Raw genomic sequence first — 18,111 nt, 5'->3', positions numbered from 1 at the left:
TTCGAAATGTTCATCCGCTCGTTCCATTCATTTGTCCAATCGTTCTTTCATTCATCTATACCTTCTTCCATCCGGACAGCCGCCTATTCGCCTTCGTCCGTTCATCAATTTAAGTGTATGAGTCTGTTCCAAATACACTTCGTTCATCCATTCGTTTTGTACGTCCAAGGATATGTCGTCCATCCATTCATTCATCCAAATCTTTCTTTCGTTCATCTACATTTTCATCCGTCCAAAAGTCGACTATTCGTTCTACCTCCGTTCATCAATCCAATCCTATGTTTCGATATCGATATGGTCACCGATTTTTGTATATCGAAATGTTTAGAATGTTTTATTCTGTTAGTTTGTTCATACCATCATCCATCCAACTATTAGATAGATAGATTGATATAAAATAATTGAGGTTTTGCACTGCGACATATGGTCTATTGTACCCTCTCCTATATCATATATGGTCACAAAGGTCCAAAAATCTAAACAATTCCAAGAGCTTGCTGACGCGATAGAGGTGATGTGATCCTTGTCCACCTAGATGGATCCTAAGATCTTTAAGATTCTTCTGCAAACTGCTGGGCAATCCAAAACATAAAGTCTGGAGTTTTCGGTTCCCTGTCGCAAGGTCGGAAGTTTGCAAAAGAGACTATGCCCATGTTGGTCAAGTGTTTTTTGAGTCCAGAGTGATATCTAAATGGCTCATAGCCAACAAAAAACCGCATACTTTAAATGTTCTTTACTAAGATTATCGCAGCCAAGGACTAGAATGTACTTAGGTTTCGGGCTCCTAGTGCTCACTGGAACGTGAACTGAATGGGCCAGGATATATATTTTCTTCGCAAGATTTGAGCTCAAGTTTTCAGAAACCGCATCTCATTTGAAGGAAACCCGGAAACAAATTTCAATATTTGCTCTTGTAGGACTAGTATGTGCCATTACCATAACAATACATGAGGTGTCTACGGCACAAGCGTCTGTTGGTGCAGACCATTCCGACTGCGCTAGCCGGTTCAAAGCTTTCTAAAATTAAGTTGAAAATACATTTTGATTGTCTTCATATATTCATTCTCTCCGCATGGGTATAACTATTTTTTATCGCGACCGAAATCAGCGCTTCCTTCTTTACTGTATATTTTTTTGTTGTTGCATTTTTTAACTTTAACGGAGCCATTTTTCAAACTCGCCGGCTATTTTAAATTTCATATGCGTTCCGTTTTTCTATTTAAATGTAAATTTTCAGTGGAAAACGCCTGAAAATATGCTACTAAATTTTACCGGCTGCCCAACAACACTTTTACTGCCAAGTATACATATATGTAAGTGTCTATGAGTCTCTCGCGAAAATGAAGTATTTATGTTGAAATGCGAGTAGGGGTGACAGCTGAAAAGCAATAAACATGAAATTTCGCTGTCGACTTTCACTCAACACACACAGAGTTGCACACACCCACAAGCATACCAGACAGGATATTGTTGTGTAAAAAAAGAAGTACAAAAAAAATAAAAAAGGATACACGTATAATTTATGTTGGCTCGTACGTGATAACCACTTCATCGCTTCATTTGACGTTTGCCATAAATGAGTGAATTGGTTGCGCTTCTGAGAGCTGAGGAGTAACTAACGGAAATGTGGGTGGCGTAGCGGTGACGTTTTAGAGGTAACATAAAGCGTGCATTTTAACGGTTATAGCGAATGTTTGGCAGATCATTGCTATGCGTCAATAGTATCTAAGAAATGCGGCATGTCATATGCAGGTTTTATTTTTATGTCTTTTTTATTTATTTCCAAGACATGTGTTTGAAGAAGTATTTCTCTAGAGAAATATATACATATATAAGCATATGTATATGTATACCTAGTCACTTAAAAAGGTATTTATCAAGGATCGAGCACAAATGTGGAATTCAAGTATAAAAAAAACAGAATTTGTTGGGTTTTTCTTAGCGGATTGCGTCTGATTGCTAAAAGGAAACGGAAATGCAATTTAGCTTGTCAGACACGAATCGATTTGTACAAATTGAGCAATACAAACATGCATATTTTTTTCTATTTATAACACTGGTTGGGTCACATAAGGCAATGAGTGGATTTATTTATTTTTGACGAAATTTTTTTAAGAAAAAAATCAAATTAATGGGGAAAATATTATAAATGAATATAAAATCTCAGAAATGCTTATTGTAGTTGTTGTAGTGGCAGATAATTTAAATAACCTTGGGTACTAGTGCTTGGCTGAATATTATTCCTGACTATCGTGGAAATTACTTTAAGAAACTTCGGAATAGCAATATTCTCTAAAAGGTTCGCAAAAAGTTTCTGGACAGCCGGCCAATTGATATCGTACCCAAAATTGTTAAGCATTTGAGCTCAAACTCGAAGACACTTTGGACAACGAATCATACTGGGCTTGGCTAAAAAAAATCGAAATACTCTTGTATAAAAGAAAAACTAAAACTATTGCTCGTAGAAATAAACTTGCGCCAACTTCTCAATTGGCGAAACCTTGCACCATTTCAGAAAGCACTACAGAGATGGCTTTCAGTTTATCTGGAACCCAAAAATGCAGCACACTGTCCGAGAAACAAATTATTCGCCGTAAAGAGATTTATTCTAAAAAAAAATACAATACATGGCTCATAAGATTAAGTAATCGTGTAAAGGAGCTCAAGGAAACGCGCTAAAACCAAATAATGGCGAACATACTTGCTTTAAAATGAAAAACATGCTCCTAAATATAAGATTCCACAATTCGTTAGATTAGATATAGATATTTTAGACTAAAGTACATGTAATAATAGGAGGCAACACTAGCCCTAAGTTCAGCGATCGATGTCCATGCGGTAATATGGAGAAACTTACCGGACACCAGTTAGGCGAATACGAGGCAAAAAAGCCTTTGCGAAATCAAAGCTTAAACAATTTTGATATCCCACTGAGCTGTTTGGATGAAGTAATTGTCATACTATAATAATAAAATTAAAGGCTTTTGACTTCTGAAATGCTTTACTGTTAATCCTATTGAAAGTTTTGATTTTTATATCAAATATTTCTTCGAGGCTCTTTATTTGTTCACTATCTTTTAATTTTGTTAATTTGTTTGAAATAAAATTTCGAAACAGGTGGCAACGCAGAACATATATTCATTTCTATATATTTTTAGTTTAGAGCCCATATTTTAACTCATTTAATAAAAAAAAAACAGATGGCAACCCTGCTCAAATAGATGTCAATATTTTAATATGGACTTTATTTTATCATTTTGTTCTTCCTATATTAGTGCTCTTTAATAATATTTTTTTTTTTAATGCAATGGAAATTTAAAATAGATGGCAACACTAACACTTATTGAAATTGTTTCAACTATATTCAACTTAAACCATTTGAGTTGTACATATACTCGTATGTATAGATACATACACTTATTTTAAAAATTTTACTTATAAAAAATAAGCTGAAGAGAAAAGACTATAAAATGATGGCAATCTTTTTCAAAAGTACAGAGTGGTGCACGAATCGCGCTACAAAACCAAACCGTATAATTTCTTTTCTGTGTGAGTAATCGACTTGCTTTTTTATTTTGGTTACTATTTCAATTTTTTTTAATTAATGCTTGAATTACCGAAAAGAGGGTTTGGATAGTGCAGCGGTACCAGCTTTGCAGTCCGCCATTTCCAAAGGGAATTTAGACGGGAGTGTGGTGGCACTCCCCTCTGTAGATGGACTGTTATGAGGTTGGCAAACATATTTGTCGAAACGAAATAATGCTTCCTCATTTCCTTATTGCGACATATTTCACTATCGTCACTCAAAACGTTTTTCTTACTAATTTTTTTTAATAAAAACATTTTTTTTAAATATATACAAGTATAACTTGTTCTTATTTTTTAACTTCTTTCATTGATTTCCTAGATAAAATATATGTGTACTTTATAATTTTGTGCTGACGTCCTTGAGTTATTCGAAGAAAAAACCGCCTCTTTCCTCTGACAAAACCGTTACCAACACACTGCCACCATTACTTCCACTTGTGTATCAAAGAGGAAAGTGTGAAAACTTTTTATGAAAAGGAAAACTAAGCACAAATTTATTTTCCACGTGCAAAAGCTGGCACATGTCTCCGACAACATCACAGTTTTATTACCGCTACAGCGTTCACACCATTACATTCCGTTTTTATAGCCACCATTTTGCACTCGTAGTAAAGGCTTCAGAAATATGTTGCACTCACAAATGCAAAGTATGTAATGAGTTCAGCCTTGAGGCGACGCTTGCAACATTTGTCAATGCAATATAATTTTATAGTCGTATTTCGCGTAATTGAAGTGCCTACAGTGGTGGTCATAGAAGTGGGGATAAGAAGAGTTTAATTTCAACTTGTAGATTTAAAGAGAATTTTCATGAGGCAAATTGAAAGTAGCTTAAAATTTGATAAATGGTTGAAGATAAAAAAATAACTATTGATGGGGAAACTTTATAATTTTACAAATCTCCACACTCCGCATTCACCAGAAAGCGGTCCGTGTAACTTTTTCCTAATTCCAAAAATACGTCGTTTTACAATATAGATAAAAATCGCTGAAAGAGCTAAAGAATAAACCAACCTTGAAGGTTTTCGATTCAGTAACTGCCGCTCGAAGCAGAGGAAGACCTCTACGCGGTTGGAGAGATCAGTTGGAAAAGGACCTAGCTGCACTTACTATAACGAATTGACGCCAAATAGCGAAAAGAAGAAACGACTGGCGCGCTATTATTGGCTCAGCTTGCGTAAGTGATGTCTACACACGTAAAGAAGAAGAAGAATATGTGAAATTTATTTCCAAAAATATATACTAAAACCTAAAATTATACAACTAAATATCCTCATTTGTAGTACCACCACTGCATAAGCACATAGTTAACAGCATCGCTGAAATGCAATGAACTCTTCAAAAATCATTCGTTCCGTTCCAATTCCCAACTTCAAGGCTATTAAAATTGCGAAAAATCGAGAAATGCTAAGCATAGTTTTGGGCGCATAAAATATTCAACAAGCGTATGCCGCTTATATCACCCATACATAAATATACATGCCTAAGTGTAATAACAACAAACACTTGCATGAGTCAGAAAAATAAATTGTAGAATTTCTAATAATGTAATAAATTTGTGTTTTCGCAAAAGCGAAGAGCAAAGCAAGAAAATGAAGCAAAGAAAAACGAAATAAATACAACAATTTGCTATGTATAGTTTACATACAGTACACATACATATGTACATATAGCACTGCATGCTTGTAGTTAGTCCCTTATCGGCCGGCGCATCGGGATGCCATAGCAGCGCATAGTGAACAAAAAACCGTTAGCGGCGGAACACAAGCAATACGGAAAAAGGCAACACGAAGTGCCAGCAAAACAAATTAAACGCCAGTGGAATACGAAAATAGCTGAGGACACCAGCGCATAAGAGCGCTAACTGTAGTTATAACGGTGCAGGGCGAATGTAGAGCTAAGAAATTGACAAGATTATATGCTTTGGCGTGTTTTGCGTGTGCAGGAGCTGGAAAATCGAATGTGTGTGTATGTAACTGTACAGCTGGACACAGCGCCGTCGGGAATTACAATAAACACAAGCACACATACACATACACACATTGGTACTATTGCTAATAGTCATGGCATTAATGTGTAGCATAGTTTAAGGCGTTTATTGGATATAAAGTGTTTTTGCGAGCATTAAAGTGTTATGGCATAAAACGATAACGGTCAAATATTAGTTGTGACATTTATTATGGTGGACAAAGGAAATAGGGAAACTAAGAGCACTATTAAAATGATTAAACTTGAACAATTTTTGGTGGATAACAAACACAATTCAGAAAAAGTATGCGTACAAGCTCCACATACTTTTTAATTATTAAAAAACTTCTAGAAATAAAAAAAAAAAAAAATCGAACATCATTTTTAAGTTTAGACATCGCCGGAATGTATATGGCCGAGAAAGTAGCTATTAGACTCAGGTAATTTGGGTTCTTAAAAGAACGTGTATCTGAACAATCGGATATTCTCACACACTTTGACTTCATACCGGATCATAATCTAGAGTTACCAAACCAAACTCTGGCGTCTCCTTTTCTGCCCATGTACCGCCGAGGGAGCTATGGGTGGGAAGGACAGTAAGCTTCTTTACGGATGGGTCAAATCTTGGAGGAAAAGTTGGTGGAGGAGTTTACTGTCGGGAGCTTTCTATGAACTCCAGTTTCAGACTGGATAGTCAGGACTATTACAATTTTTTCCCAGCCAAGGTTTCAGCCTTAGATCTGCTGCTCCGGAGTGCATCCTCCTTTAGAGAAGTAACCATGCACTCGGATAGCATTTACAGTGCGTTCAGGGTTGGTCGAGGAGTGCCTAACCTCGCTATCAATAGCATCGACTGTCTTTGTGATAGCACTGGTATGATTGCTGGGCCAGGAAATTGTAATGCTGATGAGCTAGCAAGGAAAGCGAGCGGGTCGATGCTCCCTTATCTTCTTGTGTCCACTACTAGAGAGCTGGGCTTCGCCGTTTGGCCCAAGATTGATCGCAGGAAATCTAGTCATCTCATTGCCCTCAGTGAAGCTAGCCTCTCTCTTGTTTTTGGGGGCTTTTAACAGAAGAGAAAGTTAATATGTGTGTGTGAGAGACAAAAATGATTTGTATGTAAGAGAGATAACATGTTTGTAACACAGAATATAAGAGTTGATATGTAATCACGGCTTACAGAAGTGTGTTTAAATGTTTTGCAAAGCGGACGTTGAGAGGTCGCAAAAGAGATGCTTAGGCATAAGAAATGATTGACACTACATTCGTCGAACGAATAAATACTGCTGACGAGACGTGGGATTTTGAATATGACGTCGCAACTGTTCAAAAATCTAACGAAAGACGCTCCAAAAATAAGCCGAAACCGAAAACATCAAGTCAAAGTCAATGATGTTTTAGAGCGGCTATGTGAAGCAATTCGTCGTAAATGACCGGATTTGAGTCATGGTTTTTTATCACGATAATGAGCCGTCATAATCAAGGATGACTCTGACTGATTTTTTGGAAGACTTTAGTAAGCAGTTCTAGCAACCGTAATACATAGTTCAGCTATTACTCAAAATAATTTCATGCACCTAGGCTTATACAGCTCTTCTAACACTTATCACTGCTGCAACACATTCTACATCCAAATTCAATTTTCCACGCTTAAATGCGCACAACCTTTAACTGCACACTTAATAGGCGATAAGTGTATCGATAAACAAAGTTTGCAATAAAAATGAAGTAGAGAAGATCATCAAGTAAATTTCACATGCAGATGCACTTACCCCTGCCACGCTGTGTGCGGTCAAATGTTTGCCACCGCCCGATTTTCCAGCAATGTTTGCCACAGGACCACCGCCACCACCAACAGCGGCTGGACTGCTCGACAACTGCATCGAATCATTGGAGTTGCCAGATATTTGTGATGAGTTCATTATTGAATTACCATCGCCAGCGGTGCCGGCATCCGACGTCAATAGATGAAAGTTTAATTGCACACCAGCGCCCAGAGCGCCACCCGCACCAGCGCCACCAATAGCGCCGGCATTGTAGTCCGTCGAGTTGGACTCGGTGTCACTGCCGGCAGCGCCAGACGCTAGCATTGCAGTGTTCGGTGAATGAGAGTTGCTGCTGGTATTCCCATCTCCACCAGTCATGGACTGTGGTGTGGGTGTTGTCGGTGTCGGTGTCAGTGTTGGCGGCGGTAATTGTTGCAGTGTAGTCGATATCAAAGTAGGTGCGCCAATATGTGGCACTGTGTGGCTGCTGCTGCCGGAGTTATTGTGATTGCTTGCCATATTCTGCAATTTAGATTTACTGCTTGTTTTTGCTGCCGCTGTTGTTGTTACTGTTTTATGTGTCTGTCCATGTACATTTCCGCTAGTTGAGTTTAGTGCACGCCATTTTTCCGACATCCCGCGTTTTTCAGTTTGTGTCGTGGCCGGTACGCGTGGAACGCGAATGCGCGGCTGCTATCCGCCAGCGTAAGGGGTGTGTCAAAGGCGTTAACGTGCGCAAAAGGTCAGCCACTTGCCTGCCACGCTGCGCATAAAATTCACACTCGCGCTTAAGGCAACATTAAGAGGAGCTCGTCGTCAGTTTGTAAGCGGAGTTAAGCTATGAAGGCTTTGGCCTGGAGCTTGTCACAAAGGTTCGTCAAATTGTTCGTACGGTCAGTGACCGTCCACTAATTCTGTCCGGCGTCCAAATGATGCGATGGCGCTGTCTTTAGTAAATCATCTGCAAAGAGAGTTAAGTAAATAATACGAAATTAGTGAGGTTATGACAGAAAGAAGTCTAGAAAAACGTATCTGATTCATACGATATTTTGAACTAAAGTCCTACTACAAAGCAAAGTAGTCACTAGTGAATAAGCTTTAAAATTTCTAACATGCTGTGGAGCTTTTAAGTTTATGTCTTTAGACGTTATATAATTCCAGTTACTTCCTGTATAAATAGTTTAATGAGAACGCAGAACTCTCAGGTCCATGATTTCCGACCTTATCTAAGCTGATAAATGCGAAACATGAAGAAAAAGAAGAAGCAACGAATAGAGAGGGAGGCTGTACCACGATAGCCGGTTCTACGCACCGGAATTGTCCCGGATTTTATCCGGCCAAGGGCTGATTTTTCGGCGATCTAACCCCGTTTGGCTCGGTAATTGTTAAGTGTTCAATTTAGGCTTCGATAGACGTCACTACACCGAAAATCGTGGTAAACCGAGGATCGCTACTAATTCGACCCAAAAAAAAGTTTAGAGTAGAAAGTCTACAATAAAAATTAATTGGGGGTTGCACTGCGACGTATGGTTTATTGTGCTCTCCTATCTATGTCACGTACTCACAAAGATCCAGGACTCTAATAAAGTGCATCTAAGAACAACGAGAATTTATAGTCTAATAACTCAAATAGACCCACATTTATATCGGATCGCTTCATAAGACTGCGGTTTCAACAGCATTCTCTCAGATTTATTTAAGAGATGATAAATGTATGACTCTACAGAAATGTCATCCGACGTCTTGTCGTCCTGAAGATAACGAAAAAGTAATCATGTTGCTTCGAAACCCGAAAACGGCCAATGCATTCGGAGCCGCGAACAAATACCACAGAGCAAACGTCGACTACTCATAGCTTTCTATCTTGGCTATCGTCAAGAATTAGTATAAAGCTACCTATTTCATTTCTCTTCTTAACGAGAGGGGTTGTTATTGTAAAAAGAGAAGATTAGTGTCACACTCAACGCAGAGGTTCGGGAATAAAGTTTTTCGTAGAACTCTTTAGACGTTTCCCACAATTTTTTATTATTTTTGCTTTTTATTTTTATTACTTGACATTCTTTAATCTAAGACTTTTCTTATCTTCATTTGACTCGGCATGCTGTCACTCTTGACAGCCAATTTCGTCAATTTGATTCCTTTCTAATCAACATCGGGTATATGAGTTAGTAGATCAATTTCATAGTTCAATGACATTTTCAGTTCAGCGGACACCACATGAAATTACATACCTATGCATACAGACATGCATACATGTACAGTATATACATATCGCTCATTTGCTGCAAGACCGGCATAAGTCAAAAAAATCGATTTTCCAGAAAACGCGTTTAAAGTTTTCAACTGACTCCAACCTTACACCTCTTCTCAAGCGGAGCATATAAGAGGTATTCATATGAATTTTTCACTCAACATGAAGTGTGATATAACGAACAATTCTGCAGCATTAACTCAAAAATTTCGTTTTTTGATTTATACCGGTCTTGCAGCAAATGAGCGATATGTACTATATGACACATATCAAATGAAAGTCTTTATGACCACTACCGAAATTCTGGTCGGCTCATATACAAAGCCCTTTTTATTTATTTATTTTCCGCATGAAATCACTTGAAAAAACAGTTATATAAAAAATTTATTAAATGTTATGTGAGAGTATTTGTTTACGCGGCTGAATCACCCCATGAAATTTTGTATAAATAATTGTATGTATGTACTGTATGCAAATACGAATCTAGCACGTAGAGTTAAATAGCTTCTTGCGTGTGTACTCGAGTTGACTGATTAGTCAGTGAGTTCTGAAAATTTGTTTATTCTGTAAAATTAAGCCAAACTCGGCTCTATAAATACACTATTCGTAATTAATTTTATATATTTTAGCCATTATTCTTCGCCAAATAACCACTTTTTCGAAGTACATATTTGTATATCATCTCTTAGCTGCCATAATTTCAAAAAATAAATTTCAATATTACTTCTAACAGAATAAGCACTTAAAGTCATGCTGGAGCTCGCACCCCTGCCTCTAGTGATCAATCAGGTAGCGAAACGTACCGTGCTACTCATGGCAGCAGAGGGTTTTAGCAAAGGTAAGACAATGTGTTCTCAACAAATGAAGGCTCTAGGAGAAGACACTGGCCATTCTTCCAAGGGACGGCGTTACGAAGAGGGTAAACTTTACAAGTTTACAACTTTAGTCCCAGCAGCTCGGTGGAGTTAGGTCTATCCACGCTCGATCTACACACAAGCACGATCCAGTTGTACACAGCTCAGAAATACCGTAAAGTATTGGAGCACGCATTGCGGGACCGCATACCTAACTATCCCTAATTATGGGAAGTTTCCAAACATCTTTCAAGCAGAAGTCTTTGTTATAAGTCACTCTGCAGAAATCAATCTCCATCGCAACCAGCTTACGCTATACGATTGTTAAGCAGCACTAAAGGCGATTTCAGCTAATGAGATAAAATCGCTTTTAGTGGAGGAGTGTATAGGAAGGCTGAACCGCCTATCAGTTTACAACCGTGTATACCTGATCTGAGTGCCGGGCATAGAGCGAACTAGGCCGCTCTGTGACAGTGTCCAGGATAATGGAGCCTACATTGCGGTGAGGTCCCACACTCTAAAGGAGTTGCTCCGCAGGGACGAGAGAATGGCGATAGAACGGCACTGGCCGCAGACAGTAGGAATGCGCCACGCCAAGCTACTACTGGGAGTATACAACCTTGCAAGGTTTAAAGATATGATCAACCTCCCCCGACACAAATTCCGCCTCCTTGTCGCGATCTACAAAGCACTGCAGGCTCAGGAAGCACTTGTCCAACATGGGCAAACTACCGGTTTTGCGACACGGAACAGAAAACTGCAGAACACCTGATTCTAGATTGCCCAGGAATTTGTAGAAGCAGGTTCCATCTACATGGACAGGGATCACATCACCTCAGTCGCGCCTAAGTAGCTTTGTTGAAAGTGCTGGACCTTGGTGACCGTATGTGATGTAGGAGAGGCACAATATACAATAGATCGCCTCAATTTTCTATCTTTCTACGGTATATATATATCATGATGTATTACCATAGTGATGTATTATCATGGCCTACGTTAAAAGGCACCGTTTTTCTGCAATTCGTTATCATACATAGTCCAAATATCCAAGTAGTCGATGCAGATCACATCTTGCGATCTCAGAAAAAAGTGGCCAATCTCCCTCTGGTCGAAAAGTTCGTCTTTGGCATTAAAAAAGAAAAATCAGCGCATACAATAACAAGCTTTCGTAGATTTCACAGCTCGATACCTCTTTCAAAAACAAAAAAATCCGATGCGACTAAACTTTTTACTGTAATCATTTAGCTAGAGTGAAACTATGTTTTCATCAAGCCCGCCTTGTACAGATGTACATCAACTAAATCAAATTGTCAAGTAAAAACAAACAATAACAAACATTTATATGAAAATTATGAAAATAAATTGGACTCTTCCGCAGTATTGCTCAGCTGCTAATTCATATACACACAAGATATCTTCATTTCATGTAAAGTACGTAAATAGCTGTACATTTTCTTAAAGCATTCACAAACTCGTGACAGTTTTTTTCTAACCCGCATCAAATTACATCACACTTTTATGTATCAACTGTCAAACGTGCAAACGCAAATGTCAAAATGAGTAATAATAATAATAATAAAAAGAAGCCCTCGTAAATGTCATTGTCAAGTGACAGAACGTGAGGCGAACTTTATTGTTGTAGACATGTATGAATGCGTGTATCTACATACGTATGTTTGTATATATGTAACCGTCATATCTAGTTACTAAGCATTCTTGATGGCTACTTTTGTCCGTGAAGAACGACGCTGTCAATTCTAACTCGTCTAAGCGCTGAATTACGAGGCGAGCAGATATTGTTATACCCTGAACAGTGTATATTCAGTTTACCACGAAGTTTTTACGACCCAAAGGGAAACATATAATAAACATACGTAGGGGACTCTATGTACTATATGTATATAAATTACAAGTTGAGTCGATTAAGCCATGTTTTATTCGCAACCAATCTTGACACCCAGCATTCATTATAGGATAATATTCGTCCGAATAGACCATGTCCGCCAGGCAGTGAAGAAAATAAAGCAGCTGATGGTGTATTGATTCAGCGCCGTCCGCAGCAACTCGGACTGACGTATGGAGCGACTTAACCCACTTCCCAATCGACATCGCTTCGCCCTATAGGCTCTTAAAAAGTTCCAAGAAGTTGCGACGTTTTCGAGCCAAACTTTGTTCAGCGATGAAGACAATTTCTGGCTCAATGGCTATGTAAACAAGCTTAATTGGCGGAATCAGGACGAAAAGCAGTCTGAAGTGATTCAATAGCTGTCATGTCATTTGGAAAAAAAACAACGGTTTGGTGTGGTTTGTAGGTCGATGGAATCATCGGTTCATATTTCTTCAAAAGTGACGCCGGTGAGAACGTTACCGTCAATGACGACCGTTATTGCGCCATGATAACCAACTATTTGACACCTGAAATCGAAGCTCGTGATCTCGGCGATATTTGGTTCAAGCAAAACGGCGCCACTTCTCACACATCGCATCAATCAATGGATTTGTTGAAAGAACTCTTCGCTGAGCAGATAATTTCACATTTTTAACCGGTCGATTGGTCCCCAAGATCGTGTGATAGCACACCTTTCGAATTATTCCTGTAGGATATGTAGAGTCTATAGTCTATGCGGACAATCTCGCTTCGATTTAGGTCTTGGTGCAAAACATCATGCGTATTATTCGTCGGTTAGCAGTCTAAACGCTCGAACGAGTCATAGAAAATTGGAATCAAAGGATAGACCATCTGAGGCGTAGCCGTGGTCAATATCTTAATCTTAATTTTCAAGAAATAAATACCAAGGAATGTTCTTTTGAATGATAATAAACATTCCTATCAAAATTGAAGTTCTAAGCCTTGTAATAGATCACCCTTTATAAGACATATGTATGTATAAACTGTACGATCAAAATCACATGCTTTATTTTTTTTTGTAGAGTATCATAGCTCCGGTTCAACCGAAGTTAAGTTTTATTTTGGTTTTTGTTTTATTGTTGTTGAATGTTTTTGTAATTGGGTAGCACGTTTGCATATAAATTTTTGTCGCTTTTTTACTGACACACGCTGACTTTCTTTTAATTTTTCGAGAGCATATAGAAATATGTCGGTGCATATATTATATATATAAGTGTATACAATAGTTATAAGCAAACTCTTCACAACGAATTTATGCCTTTTTTTAGCTCCCATATATGCATATAAATACATATGTATCTAAAGAGGGGGAGACTGTTGAAGTGGCGCATGCGCACACAAAGCAACTCGTTAAAATGAAATAAAACTCAAGTGTCTATGGCTCAAGCGCGCTTATTTCGCTGGCTTATCATTTATTTGCCGAACGTCGCATAATTTCGATTATTTCTTTTACGAGTATTTGCTTTCGGCACATCTGTCAGTCGTTTAGACAATAAGCGAACTGATACGTTTGTAAATAAACATGAATTTATGCATTTTTCATTTGTTTGGTGTTTAGTTGTTGTTGCTGTTATATGCGCTTGCTGGTGCGTGCGTCTGCTTGTCACTTGTACTCAACAGCGGGTTTTTTTCTTTCATTTATTTATTAATTATGTCTATTTTTTGGACAGTTTACTGTAGCTTTCATCGTGTCTGACTTTTCTCTCTCATTCGCTATTATTATTTAAATATGCTTGAATTCAATAAATTGCTGTTAGTTGACAAAAGTGATTGACCTTAAATTAATTCGCGCCTTTAATAGAGTTCTAAGTAGCGCCATTATGACGTAATCGCAATAGAATTGTGTACCGTTAGGAGTAATGTGTCTGTGTGTCTTTTGAATTATTCATTTAAACGTTGTATAAGAAATTTTAGTTAATTCTAAAGCTATTACATATATGTATAAAGAAATACATAACTTCTAATTAGATTTACTTGTTATACGTACACTGAGTTGCAAAAGTCTGAATACAGACCATTTTTGTAGAATAATATTACGAGATTTTCAGTCTTCCATAGAAGTTCAATCTGTATAGAAAAGTTCGTCTTTGAAAATACTATAAAAAGTCAAATATTATTTTTTCTGTGAGGCATCCTAAATCATACTACCTGCAACTATGTATATTTTTATGGGGTCAGCAGGGATCACATCACCTCACTAGAGGCCGGCAAACTGCTAGAACTGTTCAGGCTGCTGGGGCTCTGGGAGGTCATGTGATATAGGAGAGGGCACAATAGACCCCAGGTCGCGGTGCATTTCCTCAATTAAAACTATTCTATTCTATTCTATGGGGTCAGATATTTCCTACACAATCGGAGCTCTCGGCAAACTTGGCAGCGCTCTCAATAAATGTCCTAGTTGAACTCGTGGTCAGGTCTTCAGTAGCTTTTCTAACTTCTTAACTTTCCTCAGTTCCCCTCCCGTAGATCCGCCTCTGGGTCTGTGGATAAATGGACGTATGAATAAAGGGTTGATCCATAAATGAATGGATGGATAGGTATAGATGGGTGAATGGATGCTAATTTATAAATGAATGGATGGATGGATAAGTAAGTGGATAGATGGATGTAGAGCTACTCCATAAAAGAATGGATAAATACTTTTAAATTCTCACTGGACAATCGATAAAGATAGCTGATTCTAACGCACCAGTCGACAAATAAGTAGATACCAGGAGGCGCCAGATTCAAAAAGTCCTGTTTACTTTGGAACGCACCTTGTAGGTAAATGGATAGGCGGATGGATGATGGATGGATATATATATATATGAATAAAAGGATGGGTGGATGGAGAGGTATATGGATAGATAGATAGATGGATGACTGGATAGATGAATGGACAGATAAATATATTGATAGATAAAGGGATGATGGGTGCATTAATGGATAAATGACTAGATGGATGAATAGCCAGTTAAAGAAATGGATGGATAAAAAGACGATGGATAGATATGTGGATGAATGGTTTGTGAATTGACAATAAAATACTTTATTTTCATCAGATGTCTAAGTCACCGACTTTCGGAATGTAAGTCACTCGCTTCAAGGCAGAGAAGTGACAGGGCTTGTAGAAAAGGAATATTTCTTGAAAGAGAACACAGACTAATTGGCAATGAAGGAAAGTAAAACCCAGAAAATGCATCGTCAAAACTGTAAGGTCAAACGTAGAGACTGATAAGGCTTGTACAACGGGGATATTTCTTGAAAGGGAACACAAGCTAATTGGTATTGAAGTAAAATAAAATCCGGAAAATGCATAGTCTTACAAGAGTCTTAGAAGTTCCGCGAGCGAAATATCATACGTTGGTGTGGAATATTGCCCACCATGCCAAAACACCCCAAGCATTTAAGTTAAGACAATCGTTCTTTGACGCCTGGTCAAAATTAAATTATTTTAAAATTTTATTTGCAGGCGTCCCAAAGTCTATAGTTTTACGACACTAACATAACAGTAAATGTCACAGTTTATTGACATACTAAATTCGGCGTCTTGTCTTCCACCACATTTGCGGTTTCTTGTGGTGATTCGACGGTTGAGCTTCGTCTTAAAATGCTACCACTACAATCAATTAAATTAAAAATACCCATTTATAGCGCATTAATAGCCGATCAATAGTCATAAATTTATCATAGCATTTAAGCGTATTTAAAAGCGATTTATCGCATTCTCTACAGCCGATCGGTGTGAAGCAGAAGAGGAAGGAGATGAGAGCAACGCATTTTTTTAAGATAAGACAAAAACAAAAACGACCGTAGACATGAAACGTGATGCTTGGAGCTTGATAAATTTAAGAGGGCATTTAAGTCCACACAAAGCTTTAATTTATTATATAATTAAAAGCAATCGAAATATGGGTGTGCAAAAGTAGGCAGAGGAATGTGTGAATAATGCGGTAAATCTGAAGACGTTAACTACTTAGGCATGAAAGAAATGATAGAAGATGAAAAGCAAAAAACAAAAAAATATCACAAAAAGTGTAGATTGGTGTAAAAAGTGATAAACAAGTGAATAGCTTTTGAAAAAAAACCGTGGTAAGAGGCACAGATGTTTAATGAAGAAGATGAAAAAATTTGTATATATATGTATATGTACAGCAAGATAGAGGTGTAAAAAATAATGCAAGAACAACAGGCTAACTAAAAAGCAGAAGAGCACATAATTAAAGATTACTGAACTGAGAAGAGACCACGCAGCAATGATTAATGTTGGAATTTGTGACATGAAAGAACATAAAGCAAATATGAAAGATTCGCGAGGAGAGCTTGTTAAGTCTGTGGTTTTCGAGATTTCCATCTCACTGTTCAAAAGTTCCAGCATATGTTAAGAACGGTGTTGAGGCAATATCGATTCAAAAAAAAAACTAATAGTGGGAACGTAGATATGTTTTGCTCGTAATAAACGCTTCCGATTCAATATCAATTCGAGTGCAAACATAACACGTGGGCAACCTAACGTTTTAAATTTGAATTATCTATATTTCAACATTGGAAACGTCAAATACCATTCGGAAAGTGACAGATATTCAGTAAAAAGTCTAAAAATTACGAAATGGGTCGCTATTCACTATTCTACACTTCGCAGATTGGGCAGAAGATCGTTTGACCGAGGATGGTCAATTTTACCGAAAAATCATCTTTTCGGACGAGGCTCATTTCCACCTCGATGGTTACGTTAACAAGTAGAATTGTCGCATTTGGGGCACAAAAAACCCGCACGTAATCGTCGAGAAGCCAATGCACCCAGCACGAATCACTGTATGGTGCGGATTTCGGTCTGGTGCAATCATCGGCCCATTTTTCTTTGAAAATGAAGAAGGAACCGTAACCATCAATGGTGAGCGATATCGCGTAATGGTAACCGAATTTTTCTTCAAGCAAATTGAAGAGGAAGACTTGGACAACATTTGGTTCCAGCAGGACGGCGCTACGTGCCATACTGAACAAACTGACGAACTCAAGAAAAAGTCGTGATTTACCAAAGTCAAACAAGCAATGAATTTTCATGCTAATGAGAGCGACTCTAGGGATCCCGTTATTACTTTCCTATCTAAAGAATCAATTACCTCTTTAATAGCAGTGAAACTAGCCGACAGCTATAACTCGCGCATCCTCATAGGCTGCTTTTTTAATATATATTATACAATAGCAATATTCTAGAACTGATCTTGAAACTATCTTTTTGTGAGATAAGCGACTATCGGATGTTATTTGATAAAGCAATTATTTATGATAGGCTCAAAGAAGAAGAAGAAAATATAGGTCAAAAAAGGTGCAAAGATACCACTAGACAATGTATAGCATTAAGGAAAATCTCAACTTCGATGCGAAGATATAAAAAGAACAATAAATTGAACCAGAAAAAAGTCACTCACTTATTGAACCACCTTTGTGATGTGACTTTTAACTCATAAGCAGAATAATCAGAAGCAATTAGTAAAGATTAAATAACACCTGTGACTGTCGCAGCGGCAAATAACACTAAAAAAGAAACTCAGAGACAAATACAATTAAAGACAAAGATAGAAAGAACTTCTTCAATATTTACAGTCCATATGTAAATTAAGTATTAATTTTTAAAGCATTTTATGTAGAACCTAACAAAATTGTTAAATATTCTTGAATTTGAAATATTCTTAACCTCCAAATACAATTGTGTACACAGCCATACAGAGAACTTAAAAAAACTATTTTATTACTATTCTTAGAACGGTAAAGTTAGCACCAAATAATATCTATCGG

The 18,111-nt window shown here is 37.7% G+C and overlaps 1 protein-coding gene across 7 annotated transcripts in view; it reads right to left on the bottom strand.

Moving 5' to 3' along the window:
• The window catches only part of LOC105233133 (GTPase-activating protein CdGAPr), a 188,304-nt gene that overhangs the window by 41,822 nt on the left and 128,371 nt on the right, over nt 1-18,111 (bottom strand). For all 7 annotated transcript variants that reach the window (XM_049454666.1, XM_049454678.1, XM_049454688.1 and 4 more), the window contains one exon: nt 7,326-8,280. In XM_049454666.1, coding sequence (XP_049310623.1) covers nt 7,326-7,955 — 630 coding nt within the window. In that variant the 5' untranslated portion in view covers nt 7,956-8,280. The remainder of the gene's footprint in view (nt 1-7,325; nt 8,281-18,111) is intronic.

This window comes from Bactrocera dorsalis, chromosome 1 (assembly GCF_023373825.1).
Source record: "Bactrocera dorsalis isolate Fly_Bdor chromosome 1, ASM2337382v1, whole genome shotgun sequence".
Lineage (NCBI taxonomy): Eukaryota > Metazoa > Arthropoda > Insecta > Diptera > Tephritidae > Bactrocera > Bactrocera dorsalis.
Note: the sequence above shows the minus strand (reverse complement) of the source record. Positions and strands in the feature narration are given on the sequence as shown.